Source organism: Idiotropiscis lumnitzeri, chromosome 13 (assembly GCF_059441095.1).
Source record: "Idiotropiscis lumnitzeri isolate Australia: NSW breed Sydney's pygmy pipehorse chromosome 13, RoL_Ilum_1.0, whole genome shotgun sequence".
In the NCBI taxonomy this organism is placed as follows: domain Eukaryota; kingdom Metazoa; phylum Chordata; class Actinopteri; order Syngnathiformes; family Syngnathidae; genus Idiotropiscis; species Idiotropiscis lumnitzeri.
The window spans coordinates 5,791,718-5,810,219 of NC_142403.1; the positions used below are offsets into that span (position 1 = coordinate 5,791,718).

General features: G+C 40.4%; 1 protein-coding gene across 1 annotated transcript; it reads left to right on the plus strand.

Moving 5' to 3' along the window:
• Positions 1-83: 83 nt before the first annotated feature.
• On the plus strand, positions 84-18,367 carry mfsd12b (major facilitator superfamily domain containing 12b). The gene is made up of 9 exons (XM_088312902.1): positions 84-2,147; positions 5,425-5,635; positions 8,708-8,828; positions 11,890-12,063; positions 13,244-13,336; positions 13,411-13,503; positions 13,903-14,076; positions 15,027-15,121; positions 17,675-18,367. The coding sequence occupies exons 1-9, from the start codon at positions 1,877-1,879 to the stop codon at positions 17,811-17,813; spliced, it is 1,371 nt and encodes a 456-aa protein (XP_088169028.1). The 5' UTR covers positions 84-1,876; the 3' UTR covers positions 17,814-18,367.
• The last annotated feature ends 135 nt before the right edge of the window (positions 18,368-18,502 follow it).

The window sequence follows — 18,502 nt, forward strand, 5'->3', positions numbered from 1 at the left end:
ATGTATGAATGTGTGTGTGAGTGCGTGTGCGCTTTTGTCCACAGACATGCAGTTATTGTGGAAGCAAGCATGGTCAATGAACTTGCATATCTCTTTCACTACACAGTGTACAGTTTGCACTCTAACTGGGACTATCAACATCTGTAAGGTGCTGTGGTGTGTTGTGCGTTCACAACACTGTACGGACAGTCTTGATGCACTTCTGTGCAATTTACATGCTCCAAGTTCCTTAGATGAAGAAAACGTGACCAAATTATTTTTTTGGTTTAGAATAACACAATCTTATTTTTAACAATATTAACCTTATTGGCTGCTTCTTTCAAAATACATTTTTATGTCACCTTAGCTTTGTTTTTGCTAAATGTACACAGAGGTGAGAGAAAATTCTGCATGGAGGAGAAAGAGAATTGACCAATTGAGGGGATTGTTGGCGTCGTAAAAGATGTCATGCGCATGCATTCATCACCTGATCCCAACACATTTATCACTTTTTGGAGAGACTTTGGACCTACAAAACAGCCAGCAAATTTCCACCATGTTCTCATCTCAACAGCAGGAAAGGGAATATAGTATAGGACGTAACATTTAGTACACTTGCTCAAGCTAAATCTGTATGGCATTTATCTGCCGTTGGTTTTGATTGACCCAGAATTATTCAACACAGGTTATTATTGTGGTTTCTGATGGTGCAAATCGATAATTTAAATTGTCTATTACAGTCACCCACATGAGAAAAATAGGACGTGATCCACAGCATTTTACACCACTGAACATTCCAACCACTACAGCATATTATGTGACTTTTCCCCCCTAAGCAACAGGAGGTATCCGGTAGAATGTTTTCTTTCTTCTCTTTCTTTTTTTTTTTTGCACGTGTATGGGGTTTGGGGGAGAATTGTGCCCGTGTTTTTGTTCGGGTTTGGTTGTTTATTCGACTTAAAGTTGTCAATTTCATCTGTTTGGCCGGATTGCTGTCTATTGGGAATATTATACAGTATTGTATGCCAACATCTTGTTCAACTGTTTCGACGGAAGTTGGGGTACACAATGGCTTCAGAAGCGTACGCTGCACTACATATCCCACAATGCAACGTCGTCATCGCGCTTGCACTTTTTGTAGGCATTAAGGCTAGATGTTTAGACAAACGGAGACGCGGGTTGTCTTTCAAATGTTCTGCTTTTGTATTTTTTTGGAGTTACGTCTGGCTTGAGATGAGTGGAACGTGTCTTGCTTCGACTTTGTGATTCGAATGGAGAAGTGGAACCACGGCATGCGTGTAAAAAAAAAAAGACACGAAAACGGAAGTTTGAAGTCATGCGGTGCCGAACATGCCAACAACATTTGAAGATGTTTTGAGACTTAAATGGCAAGTTTCACCAGGTGATTGTTTTTTTCCCGTCAGCAGCTACAGTTCTCGTTTTTGCTTTGTCGGGAGAAGAAAGAAAGTACAGTACTAATGGTTGAGTGAAAGGCAGTCGTTGTTTGATTATTCATCTTTGCATTGCCTGAAAGCATTTAAAAGCAAAGTCGCCTGGTCTATTAATCATTTCGATATCAAGGAGGAGGAGGAGGCTCGAAACAACCTTGACTCGAAAGCTCCACCTCAGTGTATGATGTAGCGCTCAAGAATCTATTTCTCTTCTCTCTTTTTAAGTGTTCCATCAAGATTAGTTTTAGCGAGGTGGGGACCCACTGTGTCATAATCCTTCACGCTGAATTAATTAGATGCTTAATGAAGCCGATTTTCTTTAAAGCTTAGCAAGTTGCCTTGCAGGTGTTCCTCTTTTTAGTGTAAGTATTGTATATTTGTAAATACGACAAGGACAAATCTCTGAATTATAAATAAAGACACTTGAATCACCAGTCCAAGTCATTATGGAGGCGTGTGTCCCGGTCGAAAGGGAGATAAGGACCTTGTCGCTCTGCCGGCGCTTGTGTTTCGCCGTCGGGCACTTTCTCAATGATTTGTGCGCCTCGATGTGGTTCACCTACCTGCTGGTCTACCTACACTCGGTCCTGGGCCTCCGGAGTACCTTTGCCGGTGTGTTGTTGCTCATCGGCCAGGTGGCAGATGGAGTCTGCACTCCTCTCATTGGATTCGATTCTGACAGAACTCCCGGCAAGAGAAAAAGCTGGCATTTGTTGGGTGAGTAATGAATGCAACCAGTAGTACAATGCAAACATAATGTGATTTGGTTGTCTTTTAAAATGTAACCGCAGGTGGCACGGATACGCAGCACTAGTGATAGTTGTCAAGGAAAAAAAAGTTCAGTACACAGGGAAATACTATTTAACTCTACGATTTGGCACAACCTCCGTCAGGATTTTTTTCCCCCGTCGGTGCTTTTATTACTGTTTTAACCATTTAAATGTTTTTTAAACACAATTTTCAAAGGTCAACTGGTCTCAACTCATCTTTATTTGTAACGATAAAAAGAAAACCACAGCTGTAACACAGTGTTGCACAAATGATGGAACACAATAACATAATATTAAAAATATAGATTAAATATTTTCCAATTCTAGGCACTAAAAAAAGCAGCTGTTAACAAAGCACCCACACTTGGCGTGGCCTCTGTTTTTGAAAGAGAATGAAACATCAGTTTTATGTTGTCGTCACACAGTTCACCACTTGATGACAGACATCGCTTAGTAGCGTGTCTATGGGGTCTTTCTCCATCAGCGAAAAAGAGAGGGATTGTGATTGTAATTTAAAAAATAAATTAGAAAACTGTGCCGTTGCAGCTAAATAGAAAGCAGATCATGTTCAACCAATTTAAAGACAAGCCTATGTGCCTAGTTTGTTTAGCGACTATCAGCATGAAATATTTCAATCAACGTTGCAACTACAGCAAGTTGCACTAACCTGTCTAAGCTACTTATAGACTGAGTATTGGTTGGGCCAATTATTGGCACCGATAGTCTTCATTTTGGTGCTCATCAGCATCAGCCATTTTTTTTTTAATGCAATGGCAGATAGGCGATCAATTAAAAATTGGTTATTTTGAGATGTTAAATTCTCTGCTGGCACCTCACCCTGGTGACCTGCTGGTCAGTTGAAATTTTTTTCATTTACTGCTTAGCCTACGAGCTACCTGCAGTTTCTGTTTGAATTTTTATACAATGTCTATATTCTAAGATGGGATGGTTTCGACATGTCCAGAGAAGGGATAGTGAGTATACTGGCAGAAGGATGCTGAGTTTCCAAGTGCTAGGGAAGAGGTCTAGAGGAAGACCAGAGAGGAGTTTTATGGATGTAGTTAAAGAGGACATGAAAGTAGTTGGGGTGAGAGCAGAGGATGCAGAGGACAGGGTTAGATGGAGGCAACTGATTCGCTGTGGCGGCCCCTGAAGGGAAAAGCCAAAAAGAAGAAGTCTATATTCTAAGATGAAAAAAGCAAAACAAAACAAATGTGAACATGTTACAAATTAGAAGTGCTGGTTAATGAAATTGTCCTTTAGGGCTTTTAAACAATGTTGGGAATTTGTATTACCCAAAATTTTTCATGTCAATATTTTCACTTTTACCGCAAATGAATAGCACCTTCAAATACTGGATATCGTCTTCCTCGACTACTAACAATCGGTATTGGATTAGCCCTGAAAAAAAAAAACATATCAGTCCATCACTAACCAAAGCTGCTCTCACGGCTGTTCTCAAAACGAAAATCCATAAATGAAAGCTATTTTTTTTTCTTTTTCTTCCTCAAGAACCGTTGACCGTTCATTTAAAGTGGAAAAGGAGTTACAAAAATGTGTGCCCTCCAAAAACATACAAATATTTAATGGCAATAACAGTGTTGCAAATGCATATGGTGGCTTAAAAAAGTGGCAAGTCTAACATTTCATATAGTTTTTAAACACACTCATTTGAGCTACAATTGATGAAATTATGTCAAATTTTGTGGAACACGGTGTAGGATGAGAAAAGGTAACTTGTGGGTTCAATATCAGCTACAAGAAAAAAAGGCAACTTCTGTTTCTGCCGCCTGGTTAGCGAAATTGCCCATAGGGCAAAATAACGGGAAACAAGATTCTTATCAGTCAGATGACTGTGTTTTGAGCCACCCGTGATATCCGAACGGCACCCTGATATATTGAGCATTGTTTGTGTTTTAGGAAATCAGATTTTCTGGTACTTGGAGTAAATCAGCAAGCAAATATTTGACCACAATGAACAAGACTCCCAAGACCAGCGGCGAATGTTCGTTTTGTTCTGTAAACGCCTTTTGTTTATTCCATCTGCAGCTATAAGGAATACAAACGTGCAAAGTACTACTTAATCTGATCAGGGACACTTAATAAAAGGCTGTTTAGGGGTAATTTGGGAGGATGGTGAGAAATGAGAGGGCAGCACTGTGGTTGAGTGGTGAGCTTGCGTGGATATAAAATGAGTTGATCGGTAGACTCGGAGTTGGCAGCAGTCTGCGGGCTCATTTAACATGAGTTGGAAGCTGATTGGTTACTTCAAACATCCCAAGTTGACCACACCATTGCAGTTGTTATTTTTTACAATAAAATACAGCTTTATTTATATAGCGCATTTCACAACAGCTGTAGCTGTTTACTTTCGTTCTCCTAAACATCGGTCTCGTTGTACCAGGGACTGGTTTCAAGAATCGAAAATTTTCCGCAGATTGGCAAGAGGTGTGCGGATTCCAATAAAAAAAAAAAAAAAAAAACTAAACTTTGTTGGTTCAGAACTAATTGTTTTGGGGATTTGTGCTCATGTTTCTACTAAGGGGAAGTCGACCCGCTCCAAAAATTCTTTGCAATAATATGTTTTATGTGCCTTCACAAATCTAAACATGGCATTCTGGTGAATGTTGTGTTAGTGGAACATGAGTTACACAGAAAAATACACCCATTGGTAGCCATCTCAGGTGGCGGCCATTTTGTAACTTTCTCTCGACTAAAATTTACATCACAGTTCCTCAGAGCTTTGATGATAACCATTCGCGGCTCGCCTGTTTTCTGAAGCTGAGCCATGATTGGTCATTAGTTGAGCTTGTCATTTTCAGGTGACAGCAAGTGGCAACATTTTCCTTCAATAAAAATTCCAAGGCCTTGTCTTTTAAAGTAGGGTGTTTTGTCTCAATGTCCGATGTAGTTTACAGTTATTTTATGAGACCCTGTGGCACTGTAAAGGGTGTTTGTTTTTCTTGATCAGAATACTCATCTTTGTGTAACACATGACATTCTCCTAAATACAATCCCTTAAATGCGGAATTCAAACTACACCACAGACATTCTCACATATCTCCCTTAGCTTGGGGTAATTTTTCAAACAATTACTTGAGTGTTGGCACCACTGGATCGAAAAAAAAAAAAATCTAGTTGTGAATGCACGTTTCACTACCAATCAACTTGATTTCTTAATCTGATGAAACGTTTTACAGTGATTCTCCATTTCTTCCTACCAGGAACCATCTGCGTTATCCTGTCTTTTCCTTTCATTTTCAACCCTTGCCTGGCCTGCTCGACAAACACCCCTCAATGGGCCAAGATGGTCTACTTCGCCCCCTTCATTGTCATCTTCCAGTTTGGCTGGGCGGCCACTCAGATCTCACACCTCTCCCTCATCCCAGAGCTGGTGTCCAGTGAGAGTGCCAAGGTGGAGCTCACAGCGTACAGGTAGGCTAATGACATCATGGATGGCTTAAAGGCATTGCACATTAGACGAAATCGGTAGAAGCTAAGGCAAACATCCAGACCCGCCTGTAGGCTGCCTTTTGCCGGCTCCTGAGACTTGACACAAATTTAGCATAGCTAAACCAGTTGGGGTTTGTGTGCACATTCATGCTCTTGTCCACGTCAGCATTTGTAAGTGGAGAAGGGATCGGCACGGTATTTTTGATTTTGTGCAAGTGATCCCAGAAGTGGACAAGAGTAGTTGCGTGCATTTGAATTTTGGTGGTGATTGGTCGCCATTTTAGACCAGGGGGGGGGGGGTTAGTGCTAATGTCAGTTTTACATGACCAATGTTAACATCAATCAATTGTCCCTTTAAATTGTGTGACATTATCTTGTAAATTAAAGGCAATGTTAAAGTTTGCTATTCAACATCTTTTGTAGACTTATGTAAATCTTTGATGAAGGGAGCCGCCACATAAAATCTCATCTAGGTTGCCACATTTACTAAAACTACACTAAACTGTATACGGTTAGCGTTATCCTGTTGGGCCTCTCTCTCTACGTTAGTATTGCGCAGTGGTCAGCACATGCTGAGTAGTAAATGCAATACAGGATATCCTTGTTCATACGGATGCATTCAATCAGCATGGTCTTTGCATTTTCTCGCAGTTCTATTTTGTAATGGCAAACTAAATGTAATGGTTCAGAGAACCGTGAGGAAGGAAGACTGGACCCAAGAGCAAGCGTGGAGGATTTATTGAAAGGATCGGGGGAAGAGGAGCGGGTTCGGAGGCCAGGAGAGGAGGGCAGGTGGAAGAGCGGCGAGCCAGTGCCGGAGAGCTCGCAGCGGTGGAGAGGTGCACGCCAGCGGAGGTGCAGCGGAGGCGACGGGCTGGGTGGGGACCGGCGCTGAGGCGGGAGGAGCGCGGGCGAGGAGAGCGGCGTGGAGGTGAGGGCGGCGGCGAGCCGACGGAAGCGGAGAAGGGCAGGCAGGCGGCGTACGGGCGAACGAGGTGCGATCGGCGCTCCGGGGCTCGGCGGCTGGCGGCGGAGGATCGGGCTCGGGCAGGCGCTGGGCGGCTGGAGGGAGAGCGAGGACAGACAAAGGTTAACTCGGGTTGCATAGCACAAGGAGCAGACGTGCACGAGGCGAACGTCGACGTGGACCGGGTACCGAGGTAGGTCACGGAATAATCCGGCGTCTGGCTCCTGGCAGCGCTGAGCTTTAAACCCCCGCGGTGATTGCTGATGATGAGCTGCAGGTGCGCAGGAGCCGACGCCTTCTCCGGTCGGAGGCGTGCCTGGCGGGAGACTGCCGGAACCTAGAGGAAAAGGGAGAACTTGCCAGGCCCCCCAAACCCGAACCCCCACACTAAACGTCCCAAACAGAGGCAAATGGGGCCGATTAGTAATGTTTAATGTAAATGTGAATTTACACATTCTATGTTCGTTGTTTCTCTTCCTCGCATTATCGAAAAACATGTACAGCACAAGCTCAATTCATTTGATACACTTCGATTACTTGTGTTTGTGTGGGATATTGTTGTGCTGATATTCTCCCCTAGCTTTCCATAGATGGCTGTTGGTTTTTGGACACAAACTGATCGTACATGATTATCACAATGGTTCCAATGTGTTTTGAGGAAATTTCTGTCCAAGTTACAAAACCAGGTTGGATTGTTAGTGTTATGTCTCTGTTGTAACTTGTTACAATACAGCTTGCCAATGTATTAAATTTACCAATTGGGAATCCCTTTTTAATGTTTGTCACTCAAGCACAGACCACACGCCAAAGCTGATCCCAAGTGTTCAGCTGGGTTGAGGTCAAGACTTTTCCTTGTGCTCCCAATACCACTTCTGTATCCGGGGCAAGAATGGTTGTCTTGGAGACTTGCATTTCTGACCCAGGCTGTGTGGGATGTGGCACTGCCAATAGTTGCAGGATCTCCGCTCAGTATTGCAATGCACCTTTCAGTGATTGAAATGCCTCCCCACACCATCACACGGCCTCTACACCAAAAGTTCAGTCATCAGCACAAGTTCCCCTTCCGCCTAGTTCTTGCCCTCTTTCAAAAGCTACCCTTGACTACTGCATGCAAGTACAGTTGATGAAGAGTCTCAACACAGGTGTCAAATTCAAGGCCCACTTCTGGCCCACTACATCTCTTTATCTGGCCCCCAAAAGATAATGATATGGATTGACTTCATGTTTCTTGCTAAAATACCAAAAGTGCACATTTCCTTCACGTTTAAAAATGTTCAGATATTCCAAGCACCCTCAAAAGGAAACCATACCCACGATGTGGGTTTGAAACCATTTTACGCTTATTGTTGTAGCTTTTAAGATGGAGATAAATATACATGCCAGCACAATCTTACAAGATCGGCTGAACTTTATTTGGGGTTAATGATTCACTTTATTAGTGGTCAGGTATGTGCTGACATGAGTGGTGACTATTATACAATCACATGGATTTTACGTTCTAAACAACCCAATATATTGATCAGAATTTTTATTTTTCAACGTCTTGTAAAAATCCACAGCAAACCACAGAAGCTCTCATCAAGATATATTTTATTAACTCATTCACTACCAGCCGAGTAAATAAAATGGATTTTTGACGTCTTTATCCGTCAATGACAGTAAATGGATTTTAATATATTTTTGATTTGATCATTTTACATACGTTGTCACCATAATATATATTCCTACCAATGTTTATAATTCCTTGAACGGGCAAGCAAATGTCTGATTAGATGCAGCAATTTGACAATGTGTCACCTTTCTTGGCTTGTCCGTTTGCGTGACTAATTTGTCATTGGCAGATGTGCGTCATGTGTCATGTGCCAAAAATTGACAAAGAAAAGAGTCAGGTGTCTTTGAGTCATCCAGTTCTTCTTTGTTTGGAAGTAGCTTATGTGTCAACGCCTATGATGAAGGGACCTCTGCTTGGGGTTTTCTGTTGTATTGTGCAACATGGCAAAAATATACATATATTAGCTCAGATCTCCATTTATCTGTTTTGAAGTGGAAGTAGAAAGTTAACTGAATTACTGTGCCTCTTTTGGCAGGTATGCCTTCACTGTGGTGGCCAACATCACGGTATACACTGTGGCATTTCTGCTCTTTCACTTCCTGGCTCAAGAGGACATCACAGATAATCTGGGGTCGGCTGATGTTCCGCTCTTTAGGGTAAGATTTGAGCGGCATTCTAATCCACTTTTCCTCGGTGCAGGATGCACATTTTTGACTTCCCTGTCATATGGGATGCAGCATCAACCGAGCGTCACGTTATTTTTGTTTTATTTTCATTGGTCTATCAGGCCCAAGTGATGTGCTCCATGAATGAATGTCTTATTACAATTATGACGTTACTGGGCAACAATATTATCAATTCTATTGATCGACTCTAACTAGCTAGATCGTTTTTCTTTTCTTAAATTTTATTTCATAATATAAAAAGAAACACCCATATGTTGACATGAAAAGTAACTGAGAGAATAAATCTTATATTTTCCGCCCCTTATTGCAGGAAAATAATTAGATTTCACTTTTGAATTTTGGGCGCAGAACTGGAACACCAAGTGGTGTGGGTCCGCCAATGGTGGGGGAAGATGCCAGACCAACCTGGCAGATGAATGTATTGTAACGGTTTACTGGGAACTTTCAATTCCAACCTCCGGCAGAACTTCTTCCACGTCCCGAGGGAAGCTGGGGGACATTGAGTCAGAGTGGACAATGTTCCGCGCCTCCATTGTTGAGGTGGCCAATCGGAGCGATAACATGGTTGGTGTCGAACCCGCTGGTGGAAACCAAAAATAAGGGATTTCGTCAAGATTATATAAGATACCTGTCAGGCCGTTTTGGCCTGAGGTGGTCCGGAGGCAGCTGGCAGGTACTGGCTTGCCAAGCAGAAGACATCTTTGGCAAAAACTTGCGCGTGGGAGGAGTTTAACAAGGCCATGAGAGGTCTTGAGACTTAAGTCCACCAGCATAATAAGGGAGTCCGCAGTGGGAGCACTCTCCAGTGCACCCTGCAAGGACTAAAAAGGGTGGGTACTCTCAGATGGTGTTTGAAGCATAAGCACTACAGTCAGGGCCCATCCCCCTCACCCGAAGAAGGCTACCTTCTCACTAGGGTGAACCTCAACATCCAAGCCGGAGTGCAATTAGTAGGCCGACACCTGCTCAGCCTCTCTTACTGTGGGCAACTCCAGAGTGCCCAACCCCTCTCAAGAGGACTGGTACCAGAGCACAAGTTGTGTGTGGGGATGGAACCTCTCTGCCTCGCACACCAGCTCAAGCTCCATCCATGCCAAAGAGGAGACATTGCACATCCCTAGATCTAGCTTCTGTAGCCGGGGATTGGACCGCCAAGATCCTTGTCTTTTGCCTCCGCCAAGCTGACAAGGTACCTGACCCCTTTGGCCCCTCCCACTGGTGGTGAGCCCATGTCCTGCCAACCATGCACTTGCCAGCGAGGCCCACCTCCAGGCCTGGTTCCAAATGGGGGGCGGGTGACCCGCGTCTGGGAATAGAAAATCGTGGAACAATGTTTTTAATCATCATAAGGCCCATCACGTGGTTGGCTAGCCTGCCCGCCCGACCGGCCCAGGGGACTGCCTCGGTCGGCGTCTAACACCAGAGAGTTGGTGCAGATCCTGACCCAAAGTCAGAATCGGATAAGTAAGGTCTAATGTTATCACACAAATGCTAATACACAGCTAATATTTAGCTATTAGCATGTGTGTGTGTGTGTGTGGGGGTGTGTGTGTGTGTGTGTATATATATATATATATATATATATATATATATATATATATATATATATATATATATATATATATATATATTTATTTATATTTATATATATATTTATTTATATTTATATATATATTTATTTATATTTATATATATATTTATTTATATTTATATATATATTTATTTATATTTATATATATATTTATATATATATTTATTTATATTTATATATATATATTCATATTCATATTCATATTCTAAATGCCTTAATGGACTTGCTCCAGTGCCTCAGCACATTTGTGGGCCGGCTGCAGGGTTGTGAAAAATCACTCGAGCGTCCACAAATGGAGATTGTAAGGTGGCTTTTACAAAGACTGAATTTGCTAAGTCTGCATTCTCTCTGAGAGGAGCCATTCTGTGGAAATTGTTGCCCGCCGAACTAAAATCCTTCACAAGATTGAGCTTGGTTAAGAAGTGTACAGAATCGTTGATGTGCAAGAAGTAACAATGTATTTGTGTTTAAGGCTCCATGATTTTTTTTTTATTGTATTGTTTCTTCGTACTGCATTATGTAAGTGTTGCTGTCATTGTCTTTACTCATCAACCTGTGTTTATCACCTGGAGGGTTGGACGGGCACTGCAAATTAGCTTTTGTTCCAAGCACTACGATGCACACATCAGAATGTTTCCGTATCTGTCCCTAACAAATAAGGCAATAAATAAATACAATTAATATAGTCGTTAAAAATACCCCTTTGAGTAACTCCGTTAATTTCACAAACAGTTAAATATTCATGAGATTAAAGTTCATACGGTTTTATCCAAAAATAACTGGTTAGCTAGTTTTTTTTTTTACTGAATTGAATCAAAGAACCAAAATTGACCAAATTCAAACAATGCCAAACCCTCATAATTATTTAATTAAAAAAAAAAAAAGTTTCAACCCGAATAGTCACATTTTCTCACTTTAGCCAGTTTGGGACATCACCACTTTACATATTTAATTCTTCATCCATCGCCGGTAGCTGGAATTGGCTGCATGCCAAATGATTCTCGAGCAAAGTGACAGATGCACTGATGGCCGATTTATCTGAAACAACAGAGTCATATCAAAACTTTTTATTAGTCTAAGTTAAGCTAGTGAGGACGAATTGTTTTTGTGTGTTTTATTGGCGCATCCATCCCCATGTGTTGATATGTACTTTTTATATAATAATTGAGTTTGAGAACCCCTACTTTAGGACTTGTGGCACTGATGGTGTAGTGCTTGGGGCCTTAAGCAGAACTTGAGGGGCTTCCCTCTCGCCACCGCATGGTCACCCGAACTTGACAAGTATCACTAAGTAGTATGATAAGTGGTACTGAAAATTAATGCATTTGCCAATAACTGTAAGTACTGTAATTTTCCAAGCCAAAACCAAGTAACGACAATTCTTGAGCTATTCCTTGTACATACGCGCTATGTTTATCTGAGCTCTACTCTGCACAACAGATGCTGGCTCTCATCGTACTGGGTGTTGGAGCAGTGTTCTCGTTCATATTTCACATTGGCACAAAAGAGAAGTCAGTAGACGATCCGCTGCTTACATCTTCTCCTGATGAAGGTGCGCCACCTGTTCGAGTGTTGGAATGGAAACACTGGCTAAAGGAGCCTTCTTTCTATCAGGTGACAACCGCTTCACGAATACTTCCACGTAGCACAATAGTATATTGCTCCTATTGTTACAATGATTGTATTGTATTTGTTTATTCTTTTTGCATTAATGGAACATTGATGTTAAATTGAATGAGGACTAGCCTAAATTATACGTGAGTTTGAGTGTGAATGGATCTGTTTGTGTGGGTGTGTGTCCACTCCTGTCCAACGCTACTCCCACATAAAAAAAACAAAAAAAAAAACATCGTGTCCCAAATCATATTTAAATAAATAATATTCCTATCCTGTCCCATCCCAGTAAAAACGACTCCCAAGCGACTCGCCCCTAATCGGGTCAAGTTGTGGTAACTCTTCAGTGGAATAACCCTGTAGACGCTTTTTCTTTCATGTGCATTCCCTGCAGTAACATTATACTCTCAGGGATGGTCTGCCCATTAGTGGTTCAACACACGTTGGTTGCATGGGTTACATCACAAGATACCCCTTCCATTGACGACTGACAGAAGCACACTTAGCCTGTCTTCAGTGTGTAACTATACAGACTATAAGGTATAACTTGGAATGTATGGGGCATATGAAAAAGGTGGATAGCAATTTTGTTTTGTTATAACTGTTAACATTAAATTCACACCTTATCCCTTTGCATGCGAAATATGTCCTCCAATAAGAAAATGGTTAATCATGACATATTCTGTTGTATGAATGGTAAACGTGAATATACAGGTTTTCTTTGTGACATCTGTTAGCTAATGGAAGACCAATTTTCTTGTTCTGCCCATCACAATCAGCCAATGGCATGATAGATGAATGAGGATACATTTGTCATTTATAAATAAATAAATGATAATAATTTTCAGACACATTAAGTGAAAGTGGATGCTTTCCTAACATCTGCCACAGCATACTAAGTGACCTGGCACCTTGTTCGGCAAAAAAAAAAAAGCATTCCCACTGAGCCCTAAAGCCCTGGCGGCACTCCTGTCACAAGGTCAAATGATCCTATTAAATGATTTTTGTCACCTCAGTGGTGCATTTAGTGGCAGTGCATCATCTGAATGGGATGCCGGAAAAAAGACCTTTTACAAACTGAAATTGCCAATATTTAAAATGCAATGTTAAAAAAAAAAAAAAATACAAATTAAGCAGCATGGAATCGACTCATTCTTGTTCATGTTGCTTTTCATCCAAGATGGCTTTCCTCTACATGTGCACGAGACTGATAGTCAACCTGTCCCAGTCGTACATCTCTGTTTACCTCACAAACTCACTGTTGCTACCAAAGGTAAGAGATTGCGCCACATCAGCATTCATGCAATTTCTCTGTTGCAGTCTAACGTGTACCTTTATGTCTGACAGAAATACATTGCCATCATACCGCTTGTGATGTATGTCAGCGGCTTCGTTAGCTCACTGACCATGAAGCCAATCAGCAAAGTTGTAGGCATCACTGTGAGTAAAAACATTGCAATAAGTTCAACTTCATATTTCTCTATGCTCAAAATCAGTCCACCCTTCACTTCTTTGTAAATATTGATATACACTGAAGACAGGACAATTGCCTACGATATAGCCTGCAATAGTTAGTGTACAGCTTGTACCACAAAATTTAATGTTCTGTTTTGCAAAATACAGTAGATGGTTGGGTAGTTATGATACAAAACAAGCCTCAAAACTGAACAGTCAACAGATTTGTTTCCAAATAATTAGACAATCTGTATCTGGTTTTGGAGTTGTTTTGATAATTATATCATTATCTTACTGGATACAGATCAACCTAAGATCAGCGAGTACAGTCAACAATCATGTGATCAACGCCTGATATTTAGTGAGATATGCTGTATTTTTCAGATGATGTATTTTGTCGGCCTGCTTCTGGTTATCGCCTTTGCCCTCTGGGTGATTTTTGACAAGAACATGGGAGCTGAAAGCATCTATGGTGCAGCTGTGCTGCTGGGAGCTGGCTCAGCTGTAATCCTGGTCATGTCTCTCTCCATGACTGCCAAACTCATCGGGGAGCAAACGGTAAGTCTGGGGAAGACACGCCCGAAAACTCACACCCATGGCAGCTTGCGGAGAAAGATAAGCAGAATTTGTCCTGCTGAGTCATGGCCGGGCTGTTTCCACATAGTTTATTTTTGTCTCGAATGTTTTTCCTAAACAGCATTTCCTAAATATTTTCAGCTTGAGATATTCAATCAAATCAAAAATTACATTTTATCATTGCCAGTGGCATCGAAAACACAACTAAACAATGCTGTTTTTTTTATATTTTTTTAGCTGTGCCAAACAAATGAACTGTTGCTGCAATAGTTACCAGTGCACCAGAACTACCAAACATATAGAACCAAACAGAAATAAATTTATATTCTGACAAAGAACTATATTTTCAATTCAATTATTTGTACATTTAGTTTCATTTGGAAACGTGCTTTCTATCTGTCACTATACAACCATCAGCATTTCAACAGTAGCACATACGCCTTGCAGTTCTGAGATTACGGATTTGAATCTGCTTGTTACAGTCATGAAGATTCTAAACTGTCCTTAGGTGAGAGTGCGCGTGGTTGTTCATCTTTATGTGCCCTGCGATTGACAAATTGGTCTTCGTAAGGATTGAGCTGCGTCCAAGCTATGGCGTCACCTCTCTCGTTGAAAGAAGAGTTCATAAAACTTGGAGTGATTCCCATCCCTTTCAAATCATAATAAAATAATTCTGAGTCAATTCAATGATTAATCTTCCCCGTAATCAAGGACATTTGGTATAATTCCAATCTGTTCTGTATCTGCAGTAGTTTTTCATGCAGGTCTAAAATTATATATATTCAATTGGGATGAAAGTGCAGACAGGGGATCTTCTCCATAGATAGATTTCCTTCCATTGTGCTTTACTCTAATAATGATGTCATGTCAAGTCTCTGAGCCTTCACTTAGAGTGTGTGTGTGTGGGTGTGTGTGTGGGTATTGTTTTGCAGCAAAGTGGAGCCTTTGTTTACGGGTCAATGAGCCTCACGGACAAGGTGGCCAATGGTGTGGGTGTCATAATCATTCAGAGTATCAGACCGTGCAGGTAAGCATCACTACGCCACTCAAAATGTCATGGTGGGTGTTGTAGTTTGTGACATTGTGCGTCAGTGTTTTAAGAAACCAGTTCATTTATTTGAATCTTTTCATATATTGAAGAAGTGCTGTAGAAAATGTATGGATGCACAAGAAAAGAAAGTGCCTCATCTATCATGACACCTACATGGAGCATAGAATTTACTCATTGAACATGCTTTAAATTAAAAAAAAATCATAATAATTGAATGAATAAAAAAATATTCCTCCGATTTTGCTAAATGTTTAGTAAAATTCAGTTGAAGTCCATTCATCCACTCATTTTCAATAGTTTATCCTCAATAAGCCATGTATTGTTGTGTAATAACACACTACAGTATGTAATACGTAATAACTGATTACAGTGTCACATTGTCAAAAGACTTTGGTTGTGACTTTATTTTGCTGTTTGTAACAAACAGAGTAATTGTTTTACATTGGGCACAAATGCCTTAGATTGTGTGAGAGATGTGAACATTTGCACACATTAAATATTTGCAAAGAAAGAATACCGTTATTGTAAAAGTTGGACTGTAAGCCAGAACTATTCCCCGCAGCTTTAACCCTCGCAGTTTATCCAATGACACGGCTGATTTGGAGATTTTCCTGACCCAGGAATTCTGAGCTGATCTCTAACTCGACTTAACAGAATCATTTACCTTTCACAAATGTTTAGATGACTTCCTTGCTGACTCTTTTGTGTTCGAATTTGATGGATCCGTATACGATTCTGCTATGCTTAAACGCACACTCATCAAGTTGAAAATTCGATATATTGTTTTTATTGCGCATATTTAATTTTGGCAAAAGCAGTATTTTTGCTTCTGTATTTACTTTTTGCTGTTTCCATATGTTAATCACCAAAAGTAAGGTGGGCAGCTGTTTTTTTTCTCTTGAATTTTGATTTATTCTGTCTTACCTGAATTTTCAGTGTTTAGTTTGTCAGATAGCTTGCAGGTCTTAAGGGGCATACAAATAAACTTGCCGGGACCATTATTGCCTACCAGTTCTAGAGAAGAATATGGTCCCTGTCAGCTGAACACCTCATACTATCAAAATGACATGTTTATAGGAACTGCTAAAAAAAAAAAAAAAATCACTGCCATATTTGAGTTCCCAGTTGCTTTATACCTTGTATTGCATATTGCTCACGTTGGCATCATACTTCCTAAACAACATTTATTCGCTAATTTTACACTGGCATTGATTACTATAGGCCAGTCCACACGCACAGTGTTGTTTTTACACATTATCTAAAGTGCAAAAAATGTCTTGTTCTCTTTCACAATGCAATGCGAATGGTTGAACAAACTTGCCGTTTTGGGGGGGGGCTGTCTCTTGAAGTGACCAGTATTTTGGAGATATGGTGTTTTGATGCCAGCGGTAAACATATCTGGGCAGAATGGCTCAGTGGTGAAGTGGTCATCTCTCAACCCAGAGGTTGTTGGTTTTATCCCCGGCCATTGTGACCATCTCAAAGTGTCATTGAGCACGAACTTGAACCCACAGTTGCTCCTGTGCAATCAGTAGGTAAATGTGAATCAGTGTGAAGCGCTTTGAATGTCTTAAAAGGTGGAAGAGCAAGTGAAAGACTATTTACCATATATACACTTATTTTCAGAACAAATCTTTTTTTTTTTATTCTGGTGAGTCTACGGCACTCCATTCCATCAGGGAGTCCTTGGATGTTGACCTCTTTGGTCCGCACCGTTGAGATTGTTACCTTGAGAAATGTATCTTGTTTACAAATGCAATTAAAACATAAAACATGGATAGTAATCTTCTTGTTTAAGTGGATGCCAATCCCCTTGTTTAATCTCCTTTTTCGCAAAAACATGAGATAATCGTTAAAGGATTGAACCGTTAAACAGAATAAATAATGGAATCTGAATCCTAAATATCTTATCAATTCCAATCCCTAGTAACTTTACACAAGTTAGTCAAACACAGCCTGCTCTACAAACACATGGCCTAACTTGGCATCACTATTGAGGTCATTTTTAAACATCAGGTTAATAGGTAAACATCAAATGTTACTTTAGAATAAATATGGCAGTACAGTAGCACATACAAACAGCAAAATTAAGAATTCTCACAGGCATCCTGTATATTTTCACTGCTCCTCGAAAATAAGTTTGCTGGACTGAGAAATAAACTCTACTTGTGCCACACTACTGCCACCGTCTGGCTAATGTGTGCAAGCCAGTTAAGTGTGTGCGTGCGTGTGTGTCTGCGTGGGTGCGTGCGCGTGTGTGTGTGTGTGTGTATAATACATCTTTATTCATACAGATTTTTTGGGGGGTTTTAATATGTATTTATTTATTATTACTTTATAACTTGATAGATTCACATAATGAGTTATCATGTTAAAACGTGATGAGTTTCTCTTCCGCATAGAGCATGACAACACAACAGTATGTGTCTTTCTCAAATCAAAATGAAAATGGTTGGAATGGTAGATTGTGCAAGTGTCCTTACAGATGCCCAGTTGACCAATCTGTCTTTCCCTCTTTCTTTTCCACAGCACAGAGGCATGCTGCCCTGCGTGTATTTGGTTTTATCGTGACGTCATGGCAACGGTAACAGGAGGCGTGGCGTTGGCTGCCGCAGTTGGCCTGTTAACAATTCTCATCTGGCCGCTCAAGACTAGGAAATACGAATGATGGATTGTTAGCATCATTCCTACATTTTGTTTTGGGATTGTGAAAAGGAGAAAAAAAATCCAATGATGTTGAATACATTGTATGCTTGACATCTTTATGGATGTCTCTTCATACTAAATGACATTTGCACACAATACACTTTGCTTTATTTGTTGTTTTGTTAAAATATATATTAAGTTTTGAATATAATATTATGAATTCAAACACCAACAAAATGCATATAAATATGTATCCAAACTCATTTATTATGTGATGTCCTTTACTCTTAAATTAACTCATCAACAGTTAACACTATACAACGTAATCCATTAAGGACACTAAACACAACATTGTTGTAGTGAAGAAAATGAGGTTTTTGCTTTCGTGATTGTTTTTATAAATACAGTATACAATATTGATTATATTTAATTGGTTGATACTGCCTTTAGTAATGTGTGTGGCATCTTTTTTTAATTAAGCAGATGATGGGCTCTCACCCTATTAAAGGGCAGCATAGAAACCAAATGAATGTTCAAACAATTAAAAAAAATGTGAATACAATCTCAACAATACAATCTCAGTGTGTGACTGAATTTGTAGCTCTTGTGGTTGGTTCAATGTCTCTTTCAAAAAGACAGGAAATAAAACTTTAAGACCAATTTTTACTATGTAAATGATATAATTCTAGTTTACAGTGCTTGATAACTTTG